Here is a 25883-nt window from a genome sequence, read left to right on the forward strand (position 1 = left end):
AATTAAATGACTTAAGCTATGTTCAGACGGGGATAGCTCTTTCGCCGCCCACGAAAGGAATTCTAATCACATTATTCGCTGCGATTTCTTCAACGGAGCGAAGATGCGCCGCGCCAATCTTGCAAGTAGAAGCCAGTGATTGTGTCAATCACTGGGTTCCAGTTTCAAGATCGGCGCGGCGCAAGTAAATATTCAGATACGATGTGCGATGTGTGAACGACGTGTTGCAGAGTTGTTGCCGCGTTCATACTGTACCAGATAGTATTTCATGTCCGAAGGAAATGCTATCTAGTAAATATCTAGTATAGTGCAGACATAAAATAACCAATGACTGATTGACCATGATCGCCGGACTCTTAGCGATTGACTCGTTGACTCCTTTAGAGGGTCTATTAGGAGGTCGACCATTCCGCAAATCGCCTTATTTTGTTCTTCGCAGACCGCAAACCGCTTTCGTTTTCTTCTAAAGACCGAAACCTCCTTTATTGTAGTACGAATATCACAAGAACCGATCTTTTAACAATAAGTCGCATATTTCTTAATATATGTTAACACGACAATCTTATCTCTCCTCACAAGATCACAAGATCTTCAGAACAGAACATTATAATTCTATAATTTAATCCCTTTCAATAAAATGCGAGCACAAAGTTTCAACATCTAATAAGCAGTTTACAAATACAAAGAAGACCCTTTACACTTACTCTTAATTCTCCTTCTACAGAAGTCACTATTGTACAAAACTAGAAAACCCCGTAAAATTTATTAATCAATTTTCATAAAAGAGGCGTCACACCATAACGCCTCTTCTAAAATATGCTTATTTACAGTGTTTATGCTATACTCAAGGGCCGGGTTGTTCCTGGATTAAGATAGCCCAGGGTAAGTGAGAAATTTCAATTCAGATATGAAAGCTTGAAAGCTAATTCAGTTTTTTTCTATTTGTCTACCATTTGATGATTAGACGCTCTAAAAAGAATCAAGAAAAACTATCCAGGAAAATTCTTTTGAACAAAAGAAAAAAAAAAAACCAGGTTAAAATTCAACGCTTGGGTTAGCGCTAATCAGCCTTCGAACAACTGGGCTAAGTAGTTTAAGGCCATTGCACTTCCATAAAAAATTATGAGCGAAAATTTCATTTTAAATGCCAAGTGTAATCTTGAATTATTTAAAACTTCAATGTTAAACTTCGTGTACATTCATTCCAAACGTAGAAAGTTAAGTATGTTTATCCTCTTTCAGAAATGCCAATTTTTTATCTAAACAAAGTCAATTCTCCACCAATTAACCAATTTCCTTCATTTTCAATTTTTGGTCACGGGACATGTCACGTGACCATATTTAAACGTTAAGGCACAAGAAAACCTCAAGATTTACTTGTGATAAAAAATTCGTTGTGTTTTAGGTCTCCTAGAGAGAGATAATGCCAAATATTCACGTGCTCAAAACACACCCTTATCCCTGAGGCCTTGAACCCCTTGAGTATATAAAAATATTTTCAATAGTTTGTCCAGCAAACAAATTCACTCTCCCTGAATTCTTCACTCGTTGTATTCCCTAAGTTCTTTTTTTTTTTTTTTTTTTAACTCCATCCGTCTGTATTCTGCTTATCAGTTCATTCACAAAATACTCTCGTTATTTTGATGATGGTACATAAGAAAAAAAAATGTCCTATTCTAACTTTGCATACACCTTGTATATAATTTTTCCTCGGATTTGTAATGATATGAAAAGGCAAATGAAAATTTGTACCCGGTTTTAACTTTTTTATAACTTAACAAAGGATTATGCAACACTACAACTATAATACGACTATCATTAAAATTCTGTTTCTTCTATCTATCAGTGCGAGCATCATAAATCTTAGTGCCTCGTTATATATTAAAAATATTAAATTTCAATTGTTATAAATCCGAACTCCAATCTAGCATTCTTGGAATTACGAGTATAACATAGAAGCCATACATAGCCACGTAATTCTCGATGTATTATTGTTGTTCCTTTCTCCTACTTTACTTTGATCTTATTTTTGTCTTACTTATTATTCTTTTTTTGACACTGAAATCTTCATGATGAAGATAAAGTCAATAAAGTTGTTGTTGTCTATTGCCTCCGCATCCAAAGTGAATTAGCCTGTTCCAGGCATTCAGTTCGTGGGGATAGCGCAAAGACATCCGTGCAGAAAAAAAAAAACAACCACAACGAGGGGGTGGGGTAGGGGTGAGAGCGAGGGAACTTTCCCTCTCCCCCTTTTCCTCCTTATTTTTTTCTCGCTCTCTTCTTTCGCGCCGCACCCCACTATCCGCACGCCTGGAACAGGCTAATAGTGAATAAATCGTGAAATTATGATGACTACAAAAGATGTCTACAATTGTAGCTATAAATGTTTAACTAAAGGTCTCAATGGGGTTAACAGTAAGCTTTCAAACGGCCAACTGTCAAAAATGCGACTAAAAGTTTCAACAGAAGTATTTCAAATCTGTCTATTTCAGCAGGCTGATCTTCAAGCGGACTTCTGGTTGCTTAAGAATCAACAAACTGGAAAAACCAGTTTCCGTTTTCAAAAACACTCTCTCTGGGCGTAAAAAGACCTTAGAACATGCTTATATCCGAAAATATTTCTAAATTCTGTAAGTGTAAGGCGAAGACAACCTCCAAAACACACCATTTATGATTACCTTACAACAGGAAATATTTAGCTTAACTCTTGGAATAAATTTCCACTTAATAACCGTCAACCGTAAAAAGCTCTAAAATTTAACCGTCAACCATCAAGGCCCATTGGTAGACTTTCCAAAAGTCCTTTATCCGATTCAATAGGGCGCGGGACGACCTCTCGTGACTTCGTCGTTTGTTTGGTCGCTTCCCGGACTAAAGAGCTCGGTCCGCTTGCTAAGAAAGTCGTGAGGTCGAAGCAAGTCTACCCCATTGAGACCCTCTTGACTGAATTAACCATCCCTCATTAACATGTAAGGGACACTAGAGCTCTGTTTTTCACCACCCTCCTTCTTTCTGGACTGGATGGACTGAAGGGCGTTTCCAACTGAGGATCTTTTTTTACGCATGAGCTGCAAAATAAAATAATAAGTTTATTTAGTGAAGGAATATATTTATTCAATTCCCACGGTGTGTTTTTTACAGGAAAAGATGATTCACTTCGCCCGCCATTTTTTTTCCTTTGAAATTTCCCCCAAGCGGAGCCCGGTCCCTGTCTAACTGAATGGTAAAGGAGCAGCAGACAAGAACGTGAGAAGTGCCGATTGCTCAAATGCACTTTAAATCATAAGCTATAGAAAGTAAACAGAGGAAACATGGTTTTCGACTAAATAAAAGGTTAAACTTTTGTGTAAAAAGGTTGAATAACCCAGATTAAAGTACTCTTTGTCTTCTCCTGTATATTTTATCTTTTTCCGAAAAGCCTGGAAATACTCTTCAAAACTCCATTGGCGTTGGCGGAGGCTTGGTAACCGAGCGTCCTCTTTAAAACCTGAGACGAGGGTGCTAAGCGTGCGGTGTGTTCTCCTTAACTTTTTAGAGGAGATCTTACGAATGCCGATTGAGTCCTTTAAAACAAATTAGTGCCCTGTATTTCCACGCTTTTCTACGAGAAATACACTGGGACCGGACAGGACAAAAGAGTACTGAGATAATTCAATTGGATTAATTACGCATTAATTAAACCTCAGTTTAGTTGAAATCCATGTTTCCTATAGTTCATGTTTGACAGAAACGTTTAATCCTTCAGCCAGTTTTTCCTCATAAAACTTCTCTTTGACAAAAATGTTAAAAAATGGTAGAAAACTGGTTACAACTTTCGAAAATCAGGAGGAATTTTAAAAAGAAATGAAATTCGCCAGTACTTACACGAGAGTCTTCTTCTGGTTTTTCATCGTTGCTGGTTGAAGGCGCTTCAGCGCCTGTATCGGTTTCTTCACGTAATTTTAGCTTCTTGAGTAAGTAACTCGGATCCGTGAGTCGCAAGACCTTCAAAAGAAAAGTGAAATTGCTAACTGACTTTTCTTCTTCGTTGTCTCTTTGCTCAGGGTGCGTTCGATTGGGTAATCTGGATTCAGATTATAAAATCCGGGTTTCGGATTTGCAATCGAACGCGAAATCTGTAAACGGATTTCAGAGCTGAGAAATAATTTCTTGGATTTTCTTTCTTTCCGATTTTCTTTTCTTTTCATAATAATTCCAGTAAAGCGGGAACATGCAGCTTAAATGAAGTGACAACGGACATGAAGAACTGCTGGAAATATAAGCACTTATTGTTTCATTGTGTTGTTTTTTCTTTTCTTATCTTTGCTTAAGATTCGACAGATCTTCAGTTGGAAAACTATTATTCTCGAGGACACTTTGTGATGGCTATCATATATCATATAGAGCGTTTTCACTCACGTGACCAGTATCTATGCATAGATATTGGAACAAAAGAAAGCCGTTTGCAAAGGAAAGGAGTTCAACTTCCACAGGATTAGTTTAGGACACCAACATGACAGCTGTCTTATTGTTTTGCGACACCAAATGATGGCCGCCATGATGTCATGTGAAAACACTCTATATTTAGCGTTTGGTGAATAGATCACATCCTCAACATACATGCATTTACCTTTTTACACCCCCTCGACTTGCTGCCAGTAGGATCTGATGCTGTTGTTTTAGGAAGGCGACCGACCTGCAATATAACAAAAGTCAGTAAGCTTTGGGCTCAACTGACAAGAGGCTTTTGCATCATGACCATTGAATCTTGCGTTTAAATTGAACGTCAGATGAAACGCAACTAGCAACTGGTCCCTGAGTTTAATGTCGAAGATTGCTTTTTACGATCGCCTGAGTTTATGCAACTGGCCCCACGACTGATGCTGTTTGAAATGATTACAAGCAGACCCTGCGAGCAGACGCCCCTCTGTCGAAGGCTCTTTGTTTGGGGAAAAAGAGCTTGGAAAGGGAAGGGAAAGTGGGGGGGGGGGGGGGGGGGTGGAGAGCCTGTAGACAAATATTTGAGGTCGCTATTCCGCCATCTTGTAATTATCCTGCCGATCATCTGTCAGCAAGATCGTTCTCTGTCAATCAATTTTCGCGCTTGAGTAACTCCTGGAAAAATTAACGGGAAATGAGCGGTGTTTTGCTCCGTCTGAAAACTGAGTGAAATGGAGCGCGAGCCTCATTGTCGATTTTGCAAAAAGTGGTTGATCTCTGGTAAGAGAATTAATACCGTGCCAGTCTTTGGCGTTTCAAGAAATAAGACCTTGCTGGTTGACAGTGGTCAAGACAGCGTTGTACTAGCGTAAGCGTTTGAATCGTAAGATTTCTCCTTGAGCAAGGAGAAAGCTTTTCCGATTTAAGCTGCTTAACTTGTGCGCGACAGGCCGTTCGTCTTGCGAGTTCAGTTTCTTATTTAACAAGCCCCTGCAATGAACGAACTGGAATGCGAAAGGTACAGAAACTATCATGACTTCTCCAGAACGTGAAGCTACGAAGATAAGGACAAAGAGATCAGCAGCGCTTCGATCGCCGACAGGAATTACACCTTCGGGTACTTATAGCAATAAAAGGGGGCGGTAGGCCTACACGACTTTTACCTCATGCAAAAATGCTGCTTGTTCCCATGAGTTTTTTCTTCAGGTGGGTAGATTATGCTTGAAAGGTTCTACATTTTCACTGAGCAAATGTAATTTTAGCCGCTTATATCACACTGAGAGGTCATGGCACACATCAGTTTACTGTGGTTTTCGCTTCTGGTCGGCAGGATTTGCCCTCTGATGCAAGAGCATTTTCTTTGACCTCTTTTGAAGCGTAAAGCTTTTTATTGCGGCTGAATAAGGGTCTTACTTTTCTCCAAAGTGCCTTCTGGATCTGAATGACTAAGCGATTTTCTTTAGTCCGTGAATGTAATGTTTTTCTGCAGTGTTGTATCAAGCTGAGCCCAGCTCGTTAGTTTTCTTTGCAGAATGTTTAAAAATTATCACGGGCAGTGATTTACAGATCCAACATTGCAAGATTGAAGCACAGCTTAAACCGAAGCTACATCAACTATGGAAAATTGCATTGTGACTAGCTAAACTCCAGCTTAGTGGTTTTCTAAACATAATGTGAGTCTTTTGACTGGAGCGCGTAGTTCTTCCCTGGTAACAGCTCTTGAATAATCTTAACATTCTTTGGACTGTTTTGTTATTGCCACTTTGTGATCAAATCGCGTGATACGTGCCGACCGAAAAGCCGATGTCAATCAGTTCTGTCAACAGTCAGTGTTCTCGCCAATAGGAGCTTGCATCATGATCTGATGCACAGCGTGTGCCGTAGAACGGCGGTCCCAAATGTTTGTCTACAGGGTTGTCTACAGGCCTTTTCGCTTTCCCTCTCCCCAGTTTCCCGCTGGAACAAAGGCCTGTTCACAGGCTACTGTCGAAGAAGATCGAAGACCAAAGGGTCTCTGTTCGCTCGCCAATAGGAGCTTGCATCATGATCTGATGCACAGCGTGTGCCGTAGAACGGCGGTCCCAAATGTTTGTCTACAGGGTTGTCTACAGGCCTTTTCGCTTTCCCTCTCCCCAGTTTCCCGCTCGACCAAAGGCCTGTTCACAGGCTACTGTCGAAGAAGATCGAAGACCAATGGGTCTCTGTTCGCAGAGTATTGCAAGGGCGAGCCGATAAGATTATAAATAAGAAATTTCGTTCTTTAGGACCTTCACTAACTATGCACTATGACATGATACCGTTTAGCTTGTTTTGCCTATTTTTTTATGCTTAGGAGAGTTGAGCAACCAATCTGACTGAAAACAAGTTCTGCTCTGTTCACATACCGGAGAAAAAAGATGTCTCCACACTTTATCCAATGCCTCGACTTGTCTTTGTCTGTCCTTCTGATATGACTGAAGTCTTTCATATTCTTTTCTTTCTTCTTCAGACATATCCTCTTGTGCAGATTCCAAATCTTCTACTCGGTGGACCAAGTCAAAGTGTTCCGCCCTAAGACCGTGATAGGCAAGGTCATAATAGTCTCTTCTTAAGCCTTCGTTACATTTAACAGCTTCCGAAATCATTCCTTGTGTCTCAGTGTATAACTCTTGCAGGTTCTCGCTCAGTCTAATCAAAAGGTCAAGTCTGACGGCTAATCGTAGTTGGTCTTGTTTTACTACCGGCGTTTGCAAAGGAGATGTAACGTATGTGTTGAGCTGCTCGTTAATATTTTTTAATTGAGCCCCAATGCGATGTTCCCTATCTGCTTGGTCCGCATCCGAGAAGAAAGCGCCCTCCTAAAACACATTATAAATCGAAAAGTGCATAAGAAAATGACTCTGGTGGAAAAGAAGAAAGCGATCAAATAGGCAACTAAAAATACGCCAAACGCAAAACCTCATTAGGCAGACATTTGGGCTCGAGTTGCCACCACTATTTTTGGCATTTAGGACTAGAAGTATAACTTGGGCCAGTCATGTTTTCGAAAAATCGCAAAAATCGCAAGGTTGGAGGTTTTTGAAAGCCAGTTGCGAAAATTGCGAAAAATTGCTCGTCTGACGATTTTTAATTTTTCGCAGTTCTCAACTGTTTTTTGTTCCCATCTTAAACTAGAAGACGCCAAACCAGATAACCAGATAAGATGATCAAAATTAAGATGTTTGTTACAATGTTCCCCATGTATTATGTGTGTCAACAATATTGACTTGCCTCTTGCCTGGTATCGCGTGACTCACGCTTGACATTAGAAAGTTCTTCTTTAAGTTCATCAATCTCTTTTCTCAATCGTAAGATCTGTAGATTGTAAAACGAAGAAAAACAAACGTTATTAATATTTTGTAAAAACGCCAAATGCCTTTTTGCCGAGAGAAAGGCTGGCAAATCTTTCCTTTACCCGCGCGTGCACGTACCTTAAAAATAATTCGTCTCCTAAACTGCATGTTGATAAAATCAACTTCAAAAATCACGTTTTCCCGATTTGTGGAATTGTCATGTATTCTAATTTTGCTAGTTAATGGTTAAGTGACGCAGTTGTTATAGGTCTGTAAGTCTAATACCTTACACTAAACATTTATAAGGCCAGGTTTATCTGGAGTAAACTGGCCTAGGATTCAAGGATCAACCACCTGCCAGAGCTACCCTGGGCGCGAGTCAAACAGTTCCCCAATTTCTTTTCAAAACTTGGTGAACCGTTTTTCCGGATGGAAGGGTCACCCTTCTAGTCCTTCTAGCCGGGCCAACTTTACTTTGGCTCCTGCAGTCCGCGAACTCCATCAAGGTGAGACTATCAGAGCATGCGCAAGCACTCTTGGCTCCGGCAAATGGGTAAACGTTTTTCTCATATGAACGTTCACTAAAATTTACTCGGCTTGGAGGGTGTGATCCTCTTTCCGGGACAACTTAGTCTCCAGGACCTGAGACGCACGACAGGCGTACAATCATTACACGGCAGTAATTGCTGTCTTACTTCTTCCTCTTTCTCTTGAGACGATTGCCTGGCAATTAAAAGCTGTTCTTCTAACTCTTCAGATTTGTTGCCCGTTCTATAAACCTGCTCAACCTGTAAAGGAAAAGGGAAAAAAAGATGCTTGTTTGACCAAACATTGTACGCCAAACTATAGCACAATTAGCTTGGTGATTTCATGCATACCTGGCTAATCTCCTGTTCACGTTCTCCTCTATCTTTAATTTCTACAGTGGCACGCAATTGCTGGTTCTGTTATCATACAAAACAAAAACATGAACAAATTAAATTAAAATAAGTATTTTCTTCAATAATCTGTTCTGGTAATTTATGTGAGTTATCAATCCTTAATCTCTAACTTCCAAAAAAAAAACCTTCAGCTAACAAAAATGGAACAAGTACGAAGTCAGAGTGGGGCTGAAGTATTAAAAGTTGTGAACTTGGCAAATGAAATAATTCCTCAGCGACAAAAAGCTTTTGTTTCTCTTGTTCTCAAATACTCTGTGTTGATCAGATCCAAGAAAACAGCGGCAGATAATTTTATGTACATCACGTAAAGAAATATAAAAATGGGAATATAAAATGTTGTTAAGAGAAATAATATTTCTCTCACAACTTGCCTAAAACGTACTCCCTTTTATACCCTTCTGCTATCGGAAAGAGGCAACTATGATAAAGTGTACAAGCGTGGTTCATAATAAACCCAAAATTGACGTTGCATAACCTCTTCTTCTAGTTCTTCAATCCTGGTGCTCATTATGGAACCCTTTTTTGTCAAAATTAAACGAAGGTTAGCGTGTCAAAAACAAGAGGCGACTATATGATTAAGTGTGCATGCGTGGTTCATAATAAACTAACATTGACATTGTACAACCTTACCTCTTCTTCTAGTTCTTTAATCCTGGCGCTCATTCTGGAACCCTATTTTGTAAAAAAGAAGCGAAGGTTAGCGTGCCGATAACAAGTATTCATTTATAAGCACTACCATGATGTTTTCATACATTATCTACCTTTGCTTCTAAGCTGACCAACTGACTTTTCATCTCACGAATTTCCTTCTCAAATGCGTTGATCTAAAATAAAAAACAAAAAAAAATTATATGAAAAGTAAAAATTGTAGCTATACGACATATTTCGTTTAAAGAAAATGAGTTGCAATTGTTGAATGCAGTTGGTCGCAGATCTTGAGTGCATAATAGTGTACACCAGATAATATATAACATACCAAAATATCCTTTTTTGTCAAACGAATGCCGATTTATAACGATAGTTGTCCGATTGATTTCCCGAAAAAAGTTGACTTCATTCCTTTTTTTAATATTGTTCTTCTTTTTGGGAGCAAAAGTGTAATGATCCTAGCTGAATTTTGGAGCAAATGGAGCTTTTTATATGAGCTAATAAAAGTAGTATGACAAAACACTTAATATATCTTAAGAATTATATGAACGGTGCTACAAAGATCAGTTAACGGTTTTGACTACAACCTGGACTCCAGAGTTAATGTTTGCTCTTCTAGTTCAAATTTTGTAATCCCTTAAAACAACAATCAGGAAATTCGAAAACAAACCCCTGAAGCATTGCTGTGGTTCAAGTGGTATGACGTCATTGACTATATAAAGGTGCAGTAGAAGTAATCGCTAACTTAAACTACAATGACCTTTAATCGGCCACGTTGTTTGTTTTAAGGTTTTTATTTGTCTATACAAGACGAAAATAATAGCTCTTCTCTGATTCGTTTAGATTTATTAGTAGTCGATTAATGCAAGTTGACTTAGAAGCATACTTACCTGGCTTGGATCGATTGGGTATATCAAAATGTCAGCCAGGTTTTTAAGTCCTATTCTCATTAAAGCATCAGCTAATCTTGCAGCAGTAGCTTCGTCTCCCTCCCGATTCATCCATAGCACAAGAACCTTTATACAGCATTCCTTTGGACAGTGACATTTTTCCTCTTCAATTGCGTCAATACATGGTTCAAAGTACCCAAGGGCTCGTGCAAGGTCTTTCCATTTAACACCAATGCCGTAGGGAAGCTTATAATTGTGTATGTCAGACTCACTCATCTTATGATTCGGACTCAAGCCTAGTAGGGGTGAATTGGCTGAAAATGAAACGAAACCGAACTATTAGCTCTCACCTAAGCGCGCCTTTTTGAGTATTTCAATCTATTAATTGTCAAAATAATGTTCCTGTATACCACCCACCTCATTAAAACAATAACTCTCACTCTCAACAAATCCTCTAAAGCTAATTGATAAAAAAATTATTTTGTTTTTGGTAATACAGTAAAGTCAGGAAACCCCCAAGACTAAGAACACTAATTTTAAGAACCTGTCGGACTAAAGTTTGCCAGTTAAGGCCCCTCTATGTAAGAACCTGTTTAGCCTAAAATTTGAAACAGGTTCTTTTGTTTTTAAAACTATGAAAAGGTTCTGTACACTAATTTAAGCCAAATAAGATAAGTCAACATTCAAAATCCTTTTTGGAGACAGACAGAGGTGCAGTTATCACTCCAACTGTATGTAAATGCCAGTGTTTAAATTAAATATAATTACAAATTACAAATACAAATACGAATATAATTTCTAATTTGGTATGCAGATTTTATGGATAAGGAATAAGCTAAACAAGTAAATAGTCTTAGCTATAATGTATTTTTACTTCAGAAAATAGTAACAAGTTATTTTAATAAGAATCTAAATAGCCTAAACTTGCGCTAACTAACAGTGTATAAAACCATATAAGAACCTGACTGTTAAGGCTAACTTGGAACTTGAAAATCTAGTTTCTTAGACGTGGGGTTTTGCTGTACACGTATATTAAACACTGGTAAGTTTTCGGCTAAACAGTCTTGGTCAAATCTTGGCCAAACAATCTTGGTCAATGCCACCAGAGAGGTGATATTTATTATAGTTCTAATAATTAACAAAGCACATTTCAGTATGTGGAAGGCCTAGAGTGATTTTACTTAATCCGTGAAATAGGTATATAATACTACGAACTATTATGCACTAATTCCAAGATTGCCTTCTTTTGTTCAAGTAGCTATTTTGCAGCAGTTGTTAGTATCAGTTTTACGGGTCAATTAAAATCACTCTTAACATTAGAATTCTAAAGTAATATATGTTATTGACAAGCCCGAGGTCAAGGTGTCTGGATATTGGCCAAGTTCCTAAGCTATGTAGTAAATATATTTATATCCCAGTGTTAATGGTAGTCAAAAATTATTCACTTCATGTACTCTAGTGGATAATTGTAAATATCAAAGGAGGATACGACTAGTTAAGATTACCTGAATTCTATACAACTGAGGTTCAAAGAGTGTACTTAAATATCGATAAATAAACTGTTAAGTTATATTAAGAGTCACTGATTAATCTATCTTAAAATATTTGAGCACGCGAAAACATTCTCGCAAGTGCTTTCAAGCATAGCTGATGGTGTGAAGTAGTTTTGTTATGCCGTCATTTAGGGGGTTTAAACACTCAGACGCGAATTTATTTTGAGTAAATTTGGCCGAAATGCCATTTATACGAAGATTAAGCAGACCAAATGAATTACTGAAAATCTGATAAAGGAACTAAGGACATAAACTATAAGGATAGGGCACTGAAATCTTTAACAAAAAGCCTTAATAGCTGCATTTTGTTAAACACTTTTTTAGACAGGAAGTCCAAGTGCAGCACAACCAATCAAAACCACCAGAAGGAGTTTGCAGCATTTACCTCCATGAAAACTGAACTGTAAATATAATCGTTTTAGTCAGAACCGACCGAATCTAAACTCAACCCATTTGCGAAGAGGCAAACGTAGAGGCATGTAAATAATACTAACTGCATTTTGCATCGAGTAGTTGGCTATTATGCTGTATCTGGAGTGCCGGTCCCCTTCAGAGAAATACTGGAGGCTTGAGTTGTCCCAGTTAGAGCAAATTTGGACACAAAATTGCAATGCTAAATAAATTCTCAAGTGACAGCCTGACACATTCCGTTTTCAAGGGTACTGGCTTACACCCGGAAATTAAAAATGAAAATCGGTGCGATGACATGAAAGCGATGTACTACATGATATCAAAAAAGAAATATCACCAAATTAAAGGAACATTCAACTACTTACGCTACTTACCCATGCTTTATGGCTGAAACTCTATTGGCTGACGGCTTCGTTCTGCGTTCCAATATGGAGATGTTAGTTTCCTGCTGGGTCGTCAAAGCTAAGGAAGCACGTACACGAAACCGTCACACAACACTTCAAGTCGGCTAGTTGGAAGCAAGGTCTACTAATATGGCTAATTTCAATTCGTGCACATGTAAGGAACCAACATGAAACGGCTAATCTGAAGAAACGAAATAATTAGATCAAGGTAGTTTTCATTACCTTGCACAAATTTGCATAGCCGGTCGTATCAGAGTCAACTATAGGAGTTCTTACAGTTGGCTGATAGTTCCCGTATAAGTGTTCACTTCTAGCTCTGCAACTGTGAGCAAAAGAGGCAACTATGGAGGCAATGAAGAGAGCCCTACAAACCCGCTAAGTACACTAGAATATGTCTACCCTTTTAGGCCCGCTCTATGCTTAAGTCAAACGTGCATTCGTTTCCTTATTGTCATGAAAGGTCAAGGGTACATGGGGTTTTTCCTGTAATTCTATTCTCACGTCAGTCTTGTTTTCAAGCTTTTGAAAAGGTTCTATAAAGGGCGAAATGACAATTGGTTGACCGAGAGCGGTCGGGCAACGAGCGTCAGTCCTTAAATTCCGACGATCAATTTGATTTTAGTTTGTCCTTGCACGCAAGTAAAAGATCAATAGAAAGATACTCCCGGAAGTTTACTTCAAACAAAGTCCTCAAGGCATATCAACCCAACCCTCTTAGAATAAGCTGTTTAAAGAGACCTGACTATATCAGAAATGGCGCTTTGCATGCAACCTCGTTCCCAGGGTTCTCTCTCTTGCTTCGAGAAAGAACGCGACTGGTCACGAGGAAATGTGTGTCAATAAATTGCGCGGCGGACGGAGGTAGGTCCTCGAATTGGTCCTCCAATAAATTCTGTCGGAGAAAATTCTTGCTTTAAACCGGGTACCTAAGTTTTTGAGTTGCGTGCGAACTTCGTTTCTTTCTGCAAGTCACGATAGGTTATTTGTTTAGAGCTATTGTAGTTGTAAAAAGATTTGCTCGCCGTCCTGCCAACAGGATATATAAAATCTTGCTCAATTTGTAAGTGCAAAATCAGCTTTTCGTAAATTTGCATACTCCGCACTTGCAATCTGAAAAGAAAAAGTTATTGCAAAAATCATAACATGAAGCACAACCCAGACGGCAGTTTAAAGATTATTATGTTATTTCCGCTTTGGTAAATTTATCGGCCGGGGCACGATATACCAAGTGAATAGCGAACCTCGTTCTCAGGGTTCTCTGTAATTTCAACCAGTGACGGAAAAAGAAGTCGGGAAGATCATAAGATCCCTCCCCCCGGGGCAGTCGAATAAAGCTCCCGGCCCGGATAAAGTCACAGCTAGGCCAGTATTGAAAGATAGCTTACCAATAACAATTTCTGAAACAACGAACCTTATTAATACCTCGTTCTCTTCAAACAGATTTGCGCAAGAATGGAAATAGGCTGAAGTCATCCCTAAAGGGCAGCACATTCACAGTTTGTTCATTTTCTAGACCACAATGAAAAAATTTCAAAACTGCAAAGTGGTAATAGGAGACTCCACTCGACTGAAACTGCCTTACTTTATTTCACAGATGACATCCTTAAGAACATGGACGACAAACTCGTATCCGTGATCGACCTTTTAGAAATGTCTAAGGCGTTCGATAGTATACGTCACGATCTGATGCTGTCAAAACTTCAGAGTATAGGTGTGTCCAATGCTGCTTGCGACTGGTTTGGAAGCTACCTTTCACAACGAAGCCAAGTTGCTAACATGGCCAATTCCGTGTCTGACCCCCTCCCCGTGACTGTAGGCGTACCACAAGGCTCAATTCTTGACCAGTTCTATTTTCACTGAATGTAAATGATCTCTTATCGGTCCCTACTCACTGCCACACAATGGGTTATGTGGACGATACAAAAATTTTCCTCAGCCTTCCCCCAAATCAAATTTCAGACGCAGTTATTGCATTAAATGAAGATCTTCTGAGGATGGTGATGTACAAACTCCCTAATCATCAACCCTGATAAGACTAAGCTTCCGGTTATCGGAGTTCCGCAGATTACGAGTAGCCTACCATCTTTTCCGAAGGCTGAATTACTGGGCAAAGATATTAAACCTGTTCCTGTGGCCAAGGATCTGGGTGTAATAATTGACTCCTCTCTAAGTTATAATGAACATGTAACCAAAACAGTTCCAGATTGCATGCATAGATCAATTAGGATCAATAGAATCAAGCACCTTCTTGATAGAAAGACGCTACTATTACTAATTAATGCTTTTGTTTTCAGTAAACTGTTTTATTATTCCACCGTATGGAGCAAAACCTGTCAAACAAACGTAAAAAATTGCAATAAGTTCCAACTTTGCAGGTAGGATAGTTCTTAATCTCCGGAAGTATGATCACATCTCTGAGGGATTGAAGTCACTTAGATGGCTTCCTATTGCTGATAAACAACTACTTTTAAATGTTTCTGTTATTCCATAATGGCCTAAATGGTCGAGCACCAGACTACCTTAGTCAAAAATTTACTCCTAGACAACCTCACACGACAAAAATACTCGATGAAAAAAAAGTTACTCTACCGAGATACAGATTAAAAACTGGGCAGTGATCTTTCGCCTTTAATTTTTTTTTTATCTAGCTAGTTGTTAAATAGTTAGCCCATTGTGACTGAAAAGCACTGTAAAGGGAGTCCCAATAAACGTATCTATGTATGTGTGTACGTAACTATGTATGTATGTTCTCTCTCTTGCATTTTGCAATACTATTTTTTCAGGTGTTGTTGATATTTTCAAATACCCGCACCATCAGCTGATAATAAACGAGGCGGCAAACTCCTTTCGGGCCCCCGTAGAGTAACTTTTGTCATAGCGACAATTATTTACTTTTGTTCCCCTCCTGTATTTGTGGCTCCTAGATTTTGGGAGCCATGTGACCAGCTGAAACCAGGGTTGAAGCAAGAGAGAGAACCCTGGGAACGAGGTTGCCATAGATGCATGAAAAAGGCTCGACTGACTACACTGGTCTGAAGTAGCACTTAGATCACTCGCATACACCACGCCCCCGTCCCATTGGTCATTTAGTAACTCGAGCCTTTTCTTGCATCCTCCATGAAAGCGCCATTTCTGATGACGTCAGCATTTTTATTTAACAGCGAACGCTGTTAGTAATAAACCTCTTACTGAGTCGATCGCCGTCAGTTGTGCAAATTTACGGGAACAAAAGAGTTTCAATACAAGAGGGAATGGTTTGGGACATTAACATGGCCATCGTTGTATTGTTTTGAGGCGTAAAATCCTGTGTAAACGGCCTAGCGGTGCATATTTTACCGAGCCGCGAAGCCACCGCGTTGCAACCGACACTGAGGTGGATGGTGGATAATTGTTTTAGTATAAACTAAAAAAGTGAAATAATTGAGCCAAAAATGATAATTTTTAACTCATTTATTGCTGCCAACGTTGCATAACACTTACAATTTAGGCGCACAGTTCATTCATTCATTCATTCATTCATTCATTTATTTGTTTTTTCGTCACTGGCATCACATAAAAATAAAACGTTACAAGAGGTGTTAATTAAAATATAGTTGTTGTGACAAGGACGCCTAAGCAAGCTGGGAGCTATATTAATAGGTTTCCTTAAGCTATATTACAAAGGCTTACTTGATTTCAGAGCGTGCAGAAAACATAAATTTTAAGAGACAGAAAGACTTTTTCAGATTTTTAAAAAAAAAAATATGGAAGAGGAGCAGCTGATTAGTGTAACTGGCAAAGAATTCCAGATTGTTGGTCGTCAAAAAAGGATCCTGAACTGCTTAATATTAGTTCTACAAAAATAAGGTCTCGACGGAACGGCTGTCCCATTTTCTTTTGCCTTTCATTCAGTTTATCTAATTTTGTTCTGCAGTTTATCGTTTTTCTTCCCGTGGAATCGTGGGAGGAGTACATTGGTGAATAGCGATTGGCAGTGGATTTTCCCAGAATGCTAGGGGGTTTTGTGTGTAACTCTGGCAGGATTGATCAGAATTTCCAGAATGAGGTACCTGCATACCTTCATGTGTACCAGGGGGGGGGGGGCACTTTAGGAATTTCTGGGTGGGGATGTGCCGCTGGGACCCTGGAACCCTTGACCTATACCAGAGCTAGTTCAGCTGAATTTTGCTACCCTATACTAGAGTAAACTCCCAAAATCCCCCTATCCTAGAGTAGCTGTTTCCCCAGTCTAGATAAAATCTTCACCCAACTGATCAGTTTCCTGAAAAATGATACCCTATTCTAGACCCAAACGCTCTGATTTATATACGCTATCCTAGAGTAAACTGCTTGAAAACCATACCCTTCACAGCGGCACATACCCATATAGCCCATATATGGCAGTACCCCCCCGGGCATGTGTATAAAGATCTATCCTTCTTGAGATAAACAGGTTATGGTTATTCCTTGCGGAACAAAAATGACCCACTCGATAAAACGATTCATACTTACTTGTGTGCTACGTTACCCCTGAAGAGGTCTGAGAGCTACTGTAATCATCTAATAATCGTTTCATTACTCATTCCAAATAATTTCTTGTTTAAAAAAGGCTAAAACATGCTTACCTCCCTCGATTTTAAGTTTATTTTCCATAGTGCATGTTTTACCTGCCAGTTAAGGAGATAAAGGGTTTTTCAGTCCTGCAAATATTTTCCAATTAGCAAATGTCATCCGTCGAGTTGTCTCCTTGCAGTTCTTGCTATGTTTTTAGCCAATAGTTCGCCTATTATTCCTCGTGAAACGAGTGAAATGTTCCACCATTTTGCATTCACTACCAAAACAACTCAATTTCGTCCCTAGGTCTTCTCGGTTAACCGTTCAATAATCTGGCAATTTCCTGAACTATTGACGTCATGAGTTCACATACCGCAAAATTCTTCCAAATTTGGTCTACAATAGCTGCTGGCAATAATGAATTGTATGCATGGGATTTTATCCAATCAGAAACGGAGAAATATTTTGAATGAATAATAAAGGTCGCTATTGTGACAGCCGAATTGCCAAGTCCAGTTTGTTTAAATGTTGGAGCAACGACTAGCGCAGTCGGTTACTGTACGGCCTTTCTGTGCGAGAATTTCCTAGTTCGATTCCATAAACTCACACAGCTGAAATTAACTTAGCCAGATCCAGAGGGATGAAAAGAAGGGATAAAACTGATAAAATTTATTAACCAGTTGTAAATAAAGCCTTCTAGTGAATTTATTTATAGTGTTTTAATTTGGTAAAAATCACAGTTGTTCAGCATCAACGTAGCCTGCTTCGCAGAAGTATCCAAACCCGGCTAGTAACAAAGCAGCCCCGATATCTTTGTTTTGGGCTCCCAACGGGACAACGAATTACAGGAGAGAATGTTCCCTTCAACCTGGTTGGCAAATCAACAATGGCATTTTAACAGGCCAATCATGGCCTGTGCGCGTACTCAAACCCTGGTACACAGGTGGTGGCCGAGGATTTTGGCTCTTTGGCAGTCGGACGTAACCAGAAATTTGGTTCCGTCTGTGGCGCAGGCTGACATCGACACGGATACTTAAACAATTCTAATGCCGAAAAAAACCACCGAAAGTAAAATAGGCAGTGGCGTCTTTACGTTGCTATGGAAACTCTGATGTTATATAGCGCCTCTTTTAAGTATACAAGTATAAAAAGTACAAGTATAAATATATTACCATTATACCTGAAATAGGCTAGTCAATAAACCGAAATTCTCCTCCAATTTTTTGTCAACATATGTCCAAACCTTAAGGAAACGTAGTATATATACTGTTACTCGAAATCATTAGGAAGATAACGTATATGCTGTGGTTCAATTTTATCCTTGGTTTAAAATAATGTTATTTTCCTTTGTTTGAAACTCATTATCATACATTACAATACCCAAAAACAAAAGGAAAATAAAATTTGAACCAAGTATAAAATTGAACCACAACAACATATACCCATACCCTTGTTGACCCCGATAAGTAAGGCTGCGCAAATAGCATAAACAAATACTGCAATTAAGAGTGCTAAATAGCGGCACGAGGCCGACCAGTCGGCCATTTTTAAGCATGGTCGGGAATTTCAACTCAGTTGGTTTACAGAAATTTCGAGGAAGGTTGTCGGAAAAAGTGTACTTGACAATGCAGAATGGTATTGTGGGTGGTTTTGAGTTTTTATTTGAAGGAATTTGAAAGAAAGACACAAGAGGTCAAGGACGTATGTTTGCGAGTGTTAAAGGAAAGCAACAAGGGCAGGTTCGACAGCGACAGTGTCAGGAACAGTGTATTGATATATTTATCCCATATCACATTTCGGGATTGTCGCCTGCACATTTTTTCTGACAATCTTTCTCGTCGAAATGGCTGTATGTACTGAGAACAAAAGAGTAGTCTGAGCGGGACTCGGTCCGTACGGACTGCACATCCGGTTTCTGACCACTTAGCTACGCTACACTTGTATATAAATAATTTTAAAAAAAGCAGGCATCTTATTATACCCTAGCTCAACAGGTCTGTTCTCTAAATCACTAAGATGAAATTATAAGTCGTCTATGGTCGCCGAGCCTCGTTACTGCGGATTAGTCGCCGCTTGAATTTCACCCGATTTAGAGAATTAAACCTCCGATGATGAAAATTGATGAAATAGCTACATAATAAGAAGTCTAAAACATTGAAATCGGGTATGTAATAAAAATAATACATTGGAATCGGGTCTATTTGTTTAATCTATTGTTGCCTTGCTGGATTTGATCAACTTTAATATGATATATATACGCTATTATTATTATCATTGTACTAATAATAATTATTATCATCGTTATTATTTACTAAATTTTGCAGAAAAAAAAAACACTTAAACGCACAAGATTAAAGACATTCACCCTTCCCTAATTTTGCAAGTGCGAATAAAGGATATATTTTTTAAAAAAATCGCAAAATTTAGCAATTAATGAAATCCGAAGAAATTGTTATTCTTGAACTAGCAAAGTGACGTTAAATCTGGGTTCTTATAGTAAGTTTCTCTCTTGCGGAAACGGAACCCTATTTCGAGCCTGTAACACAAAGAGAGAATGTTCGCTGCAAGAGGGTCAAACGTTCTAACTTTGTACAAGTTTCTAATGTAATCGACAAGTCTAACTTCTTGATATCTCGACTAACTGACGTTACAAAAATGTCTCTCTACAAAAATGTGCATATTCTACCGAGTTAAATAAAATGAACCTGAAAACCAGAACCATTGTAGATTCTCATTTTTCTTGGTACAAATAATAATCAGCAATCCCGCATCTGTTTCTCGCCACTGTCCTTCTTTTTAGAAAAGGTTTGAATGACTGAGTCGACCGTTGACTTCATTTTCCTCAGCTAAAGAAAAATAAAACATTCAGTCAATTTTTAGAAAGGCATCCAGGTAACGATTATCTCCCTCAAGCTAAAGATAATGGTTTATGTAACATTAAGCGATTTTTAAAGCTGTTTTGCCCAGCTCTTAGCTATACAAGAAAAGAGAATCTGATCATGGGTTATTTCAATATATTCATGTCTTTTTCGAACTTTTTGATATCATCTCTTCGCTCAAATATCTCTGAGACAGCGCAGTTTGAAAGACATAAATATAATAATTATGTAGTGATATTAATATAATTATGGCTAAAAAGTGCGTGGTTAACGCCCCCTCCCCTATCTTTCTCCTTAGATTTCATTGGTCAGGGCATTAGCGATGCTCCACCTTTCACTCTAGTCAGAACACCAAAATAATATATAGATTTAGCCAGGGCTAAAAGCGAAGCTCTCGTTAATATCTATAGTTTACTGAAACAAAATATAAAATCGTGTAATGCTAACCAAACGGCGACGGCGACGGCAATGAAAACAAAAAAAAAACATAAAAAAACAAAAAAAAACAAAAAAAAATAGGTCTAATTAGCAAAAACAAAAACAACTTTTTTCACTTGTAGCACACTTTTTTGTACATTTCTTTGCCGCTATTTTGCACGACGACAACGTGAAACTCCCAAAAACTTCCTAGTTACACGTTTTATGGCGGAAATGTTGTATGTGGTCCTGTTGACTTTTTTTTGTTGCCGCTCATTTTTACTTTGGTGGCCGCTAGCATTTCTCATTTTCTCACAGCCACTATAAAATTTTCATGTTATTCTTCAACGAAATTGGTCTTCTTTGCATTTTTTATCTCTGGCTCTAGCTCTTTCACTGTTATCCACGCCAATGAAGACTTTAAAATTAAGTCGAAAGAAAGGATCGGCTTCGTTGTCGTTGTTTTTAATCTCTAAAAGTCCAGATGGCTACGCGATTTTACTGCCGAAACGCGCTGGTACTTGAAATGCAAAATTTCACTTCAGCTTACATGAAGGGGTGAACTTACGTACGGACGTACTCCGAACGGACGATTTTCTCACAACCTAAATTTCTTGGATGCATAGATTACCCAATTTTTTTACCCATGGTGCTCCGCTGCGCGCGCTTCGCGTGGGAGAGCTCCGCCACAAGTATTCAGTGACCAAGGCCTACCAAGAAACCAACACCGAAAATCGGCAGTATTAAGTGAAACCTTTGATAAGCGGGCACCCTTGGGGAACGGCTTACCCGACCTCTTAAGGTCATGTCCCTGTTTTGCTCTGCGCATGACACCAACCCTAATTGCGAGTAATTTGCAACATTTCCAAGATGGCGGCCATTTCCCTCGGAGATCGGCCAAGAGACAAACGAGGCTGTTTCCGCAGGGTTAAAGAAGTAAAAATTAAACGACGAGAGATATCAGCGAAGAGGTTTTAAAGAAAAGGAGGGGGGAGGGGATTTTGACGTTGTTGAAGAGAGCAGCGAAACTCATGAAAGATCACAAACTTGCTTACATCTAAGAGTGCTATCTACATCAACCTTTTTTATGTTACTTGCATGTCTGAATCTTTTTTTTCGACTTTGCAAATTGCGAAAGCACATTGGCGAAAATACCCTCAGGATGGGGGCGTTTGCATCCTTTATATCTTAATAGTTAGCAAGGGGACCCCCATTTTTTATTTGATTTCTGAAGTTTATATGTACTAAATTTTACGTAGTGAAAGTTTGAAAAAAAAATTCACTGTAGGATCCATTTCAGATGAATGACCTTACAGTGTAATACAGGTTTGAAAAACCTGAGTTATCCAAGAAAGTAGATGTATCCCACGACAAGTTGACCTGAAAGTGTTTCTACCCGATCATCTTGCGCCAAAAGAAAGGAAGTAAAAGACCACTAGTACGATACATCTCGTTACGTTACCGTTTAATAGGAGGGTGACCGCGCTTAATAAATGTTCGCTTATTAGTGGACTGTATTGTGCATTCAGTGATATGAAACAAAAAAATAATCGAGTGACTAGAGCTCAAACCAAAACACTAAGTAATGTGCTAATAGAAACAACATTACTGTTTGCGGACAGTGCACAAGCTCATGCAATCAAAACTTGTAAGATCACGACTCACACCGTGTGAACATGGGGGAAAAGTATCATCAGGTGATGGCTCCTGTGCATGAGGAGCATGGAGAGGAAAAAGACAAAAAATGACGAAAATTTCAGTTTTGGAACCTCTTTCGTGACTTAATTTGTTCTCCCCTTGCACGCATATGTCGATCAGAAAAATTGTCGCTCACAAAAAGTTTATGATGAGTTGCCAAAATTTTTGAAAAGTCCTGAAAACTAGGTTAGTGGAGCAAATAGTATACTGAGATCGTCAGACAAAAGAAATTCGATGATACAGTCACTGCGCATGCAATTGTCAGCCTAGCAACCTTACAAAGTCTGACATGCAAGTTTTGAACACAAGTTGCTGATAAATCGTCAAAAGCCTCTTGGAGGGACCTTCTATTTAGAAAACTCTGGGCTCAAATAAGGTATGAAAGGAAGGGGTGGTCTGCCCAAGACGGGGGAAGGAGGGGAGAGGTACTGAAAAATTATGAAATGAGGGAATACTTACATTCAAACGTGACTCTTCGTCTGGTTTGCCATCGTTGGAAGTTGAAGACGTTTCAGATCCTCTATCTTCTCCACGCCCTTTAGGTTTCCTGCATACGTCGCCAGGGTCAGTGTATCTCGTGGCCTTGCAAACGTATACAAAGTCATTCTTCAGACATTAATAATTAGACTCGTTGTCATGTAAAACGATAAAATGGAGGAAGAAGAACAACAACAACAACAACTTTTGTGTCTTCAGGTTGCGAGGCCACTGAATTGAATGGATGAACGAGTGGCTGACTAGTTATAAACGAATGAATATAAATATATGAAGGAAGGAAGGAGGAAAGAAAGGAAGGAAGGAGTGAATGGATTGATGCAGGAACGAACGAACAAACAATCGAATGAATAAACGAATCGTGAAGCACGCCTGAAGGATGACCATTAGGCCGTGCAATTGTTTTTATTCCTTCTGCTACCCTGTGCAAATTTCTTTCGAATTAAACTAAATTAAAGTAATCTTTATCCACCTTTTTACCGTCTCTTGGCTTGTTCTGACCCACAGGATCTGCTGACATTGCTGTCTTCTGGCGGCGATCAGGCTGCAAGTTAACGGAGAATTTACGGTCACAGCTGTTTCATTGCTAAATGAGTTGAAGTTGTCATATGGAGGATACTAATTGTTCGATCTAGCTCGAGACTCCTAAGCAATACCAGTTTTGGGTTTGTTCTTGAAAAGAAAAACAGTTCCTTAACTGTTCTGAAAAAATAAGAAGAAGTCTTTTTTCGCAAACAATCGGCAATTATGCACTTAAATGTTGGTAATTTTCTGTGGAATGAATATCGCCCGAAACTTTTCCGGTATTCTTCACTTCACTGTATTGGAGTCGTATTCGAAGGTGGAATTCCTTTCTATTAAAGGCAGGAATAAATTCTTTAAATTATTTGTGTTCCTTAAAAAGAACACAATTTTTAAGGCCTCGTTGAAGCATTAAAGTGTGGATTTTAAGGGCCAAGGAAAAAGAGATTATTAGTCAAATTCTTATTCGACTCAACCCATCCTCAGTAGTGTTCTGAGATTTGTTCGCCTTTTGGAAAAAGCTTCCATTACGCCAAATGAATTACAAGTTATTAAAAGTGTCCGCCTTTCAGTCTTTCAGTGTCCTTTTTTTGTTGTTTTTTTTTTCTTTAACAGGACCTAAAACTATTAATGCTTAATAAAATAAAATAAAAGTCAAACCGTTAATTTGGTTATGTTGGAGGATAGTTAACATTATACATACCGGGGTAAAGAGATATCTCCACAGTTTATCTAATTGGTCGACCTGGCTTTGTCTGCCTCTCTGATATGATTGCAGCTTGTCAAATTCCTTCTTTTCCTCCTCAGACATCTCCTGCTGGGCAGATTTGAGATCCTTTACTCTGTGGACCAGCTCATAATGTTCCGCCCTGAGCCCGTGGTAGGCAAGGTCATAGAAGTCTTTCCTTAAATCTTCGCTACATTTACCGGCTTCTTTAACCATACCTAGAGCCTCCGTGTAAAGCTCTTGTAACCGCTCGCTAAGTTTTGTCAGCAGATCAAGTTTTACTGCTGTTCTTAGTTGATCTTGTTTCACTTCTTGTACTTGCAGGGGGGATGTGACGTATGTGTGAAGCTGGTCGTTGATGTTTCTTAACTGAACATCAACGCGATGCTCTAACTGGTCTGAATCAGTCGAGAGATCACTTTGCTGAATATTGATTGAAAAATTGAACGCGTAAGAATTCAGGGAATAATGTCTTGTTAATTCCATATTTCAACGGGTCTGTGTATATAGGACCCGGATATTCAGAAACATTATATTACATTTTCTTAACAGTAAACTAATCTGCAGGTGTATTAAATAAGAGGAAATAACCAAGTTAACCCCTTAGTGCTTGGGTTGTTTTGTTTTAGCTCAACGTAGACTCGAAGGAATTTTTGCTTTTTCCCGTTTCCTATTTATTGGATTTCTGAGGTACGACTTAGTGCAAAATGCATATTGAAATTTGACAGATACACAACTAGAAGAAGAAATAAAAACAAGAAGTGCCACAGCCTCGCGCGCAGTTGTTTTAAAACTAAACAGACAGTTGACTCACATGTTGTTCAGTGTCGTTCTCATCATGGCCCTTTTGATTGGCAATTGAAAGCTCTCCTTCTAATTCCGCAATTCTAGTGCTCAGTCGTGAAACCTGCAAGACCAAGAATCAGCAAAAATAAAGTACACGTCAAACAGTCATTCAACCGTGTTCGGAGACGGTTAAAGAAGTATCTGGTATGACTAGAGGAATAAAACAGTAGTTGACCCACTTCTTGTTCTTTGTCCTGGCGCATTTGTCTTTCTTTTGAAAGCTCTAACTCTAGGGCTTTGAATTGGGCTTCCACTTTTGAAACCTACCAAAAAAAACAAACAAACAAACAAAAGAAACTAAAACGAACCTTCATTAAGTGAAAAAGGACTGGTAAGGAATCTGCTATTCAGCAAATGAATTATCAACATAACTAATCAATTGCTATTAGCGATATTTATTCCTCTTCCCGTGAGGTAAGGCCATGTCCACACGAATCCTGACATTTTTGAAACTGCACACTTTTTACACGAATCGGCCTTCTGCCCACACGAAACCAACGAATGCGCTCACCAAAACCACATTGTTTTGAGACCGCTCCCCAGAGCGGTGTAAGGCTCCTTCCAAACGAATTTGAATACAAAATATGTAGTTTCAAAAAAGTCTGGATTCGTGTGGACACAGCCTACATCGAAGTTGCTCGCTTGTTTCATCTATCAGTTCACATGTATTGCGTCATTTCATTTGTTAAACTGGAAGAAAAGCGGAAACATCATGTTATACTCTTTGGCCGGTCACTCTCTTACTTCTTCCCATGTATACGATATAATTTTGTTTACCTCTTTTAAGCTGGCTCTTAGTTTGTCACTCAGTTCACAAATCATCCTATCACATCTGTTGATCTAAAAAAAGAAGGAGAAGCAGGAATCGTAAGTTTCAGGTCCTTCTGGCGCTGTGGTGGGCTGTAAATTATATCATTCTTGCCATTTGGCCTGCGGATCTACTGTGCGGGAGAGATAACTTGTACCAACAAATTCCAGCAAAATGTCCCTTTTAAGCTACTGGCGTTGCTTCACCTATTAGTTAAAAACGCTTTTCTTGAACTCTCTCTATAAAGCAAGTCTAGACCACCATAGAATTGACAATAACCTACCTGATATGGCGTGTTTGATTCTTCAGTATTCACAGTTCTTAATCTTTGACAGCAGCAGCAGCCGAGTCCTGATCAGAATAAGAATGACATTGAGTCGT

At 39.0% G+C, this 25883-nt stretch overlaps 2 protein-coding genes across 5 annotated transcripts in view; both read right to left on the reverse strand.

The window, feature by feature from the left end:
- Window positions 1-610: 610 nt before the first annotated feature.
- LOC140927859 (uncharacterized) lies at window positions 611-13016 on the reverse strand. Its single transcript, XM_073377548.1, has 12 exons — window positions 12800-13016; window positions 12548-12635; window positions 10210-10523; window positions 9433-9495; window positions 9302-9343; window positions 8609-8674; window positions 8426-8518; window positions 7669-7752; window positions 6804-7256; window positions 4610-4675; window positions 3865-3984; window positions 611-3068 (listed from the first exon to the last, which is right to left on the reverse strand). Exons 2-12 carry the CDS (start codon window positions 12549-12551, stop codon window positions 2949-2951), a joined length of 1425 nt encoding a protein of 474 aa, XP_073233649.1. The 5' UTR covers window positions 12552-12635; window positions 12800-13016; the 3' UTR covers window positions 611-2948.
- A 4774-nt stretch (window positions 13017-17790) lies between these two features.
- LOC140927860 (uncharacterized) overlaps window positions 17791-25883 on the reverse strand; it is a 39451-nt gene continuing 31358 nt past the window's right edge. For 3 of the 4 annotated variants that reach the window (XM_073377552.1, XM_073377550.1, XM_073377549.1), the window contains 8 exons: window positions 25786-25853; window positions 25472-25534; window positions 24874-24957; window positions 24663-24755; window positions 23825-24271; window positions 23072-23143; window positions 22564-22686; window positions 17791-19956 (listed from right to left, as the gene is read on the reverse strand). In XM_073377552.1, the coding sequence (XP_073233653.1) occupies window positions 19867-19956; window positions 22564-22686; window positions 23072-23143; window positions 23825-24271; window positions 24663-24755; window positions 24874-24957; window positions 25472-25534; window positions 25786-25853 (1040 nt within the window). In that variant the 3' untranslated portion in view covers window positions 17791-19866. The remainder of the gene's footprint in view (window positions 19957-22563; window positions 22687-23071; window positions 23144-23824; window positions 24272-24662; window positions 24756-24873; window positions 24958-25471; window positions 25535-25785; window positions 25854-25883) is intronic. The other variant, XM_073377551.1, reaches the window with a different exon arrangement.

The sequence above is a fragment of the Porites lutea genome, chromosome 2 (assembly GCF_958299795.1).
Source record: "Porites lutea chromosome 2, jaPorLute2.1, whole genome shotgun sequence".
Taxonomy (NCBI): domain Eukaryota; kingdom Metazoa; phylum Cnidaria; class Anthozoa; order Scleractinia; family Poritidae; genus Porites; species Porites lutea.

Excerpts from the sequence above, each read along its gene's own strand:
- LOC140927859 (XM_073377548.1), bottom strand. Across the intron at positions 8,519-8,608 it reads GTGAACAGGAGATTAGCCAG|GTTGAGCAGGTTTATAGAAC; the intron begins GTATGCATGAAA and ends TTTCCTTTACAG. Across the intron at positions 4,676-6,803 it reads GGAGACATCTTTTTTCTCCG|GTCGGTCGCCTTCCTAAAAC; the intron begins GTATGTGAACAG and ends GTTATATTGCAG.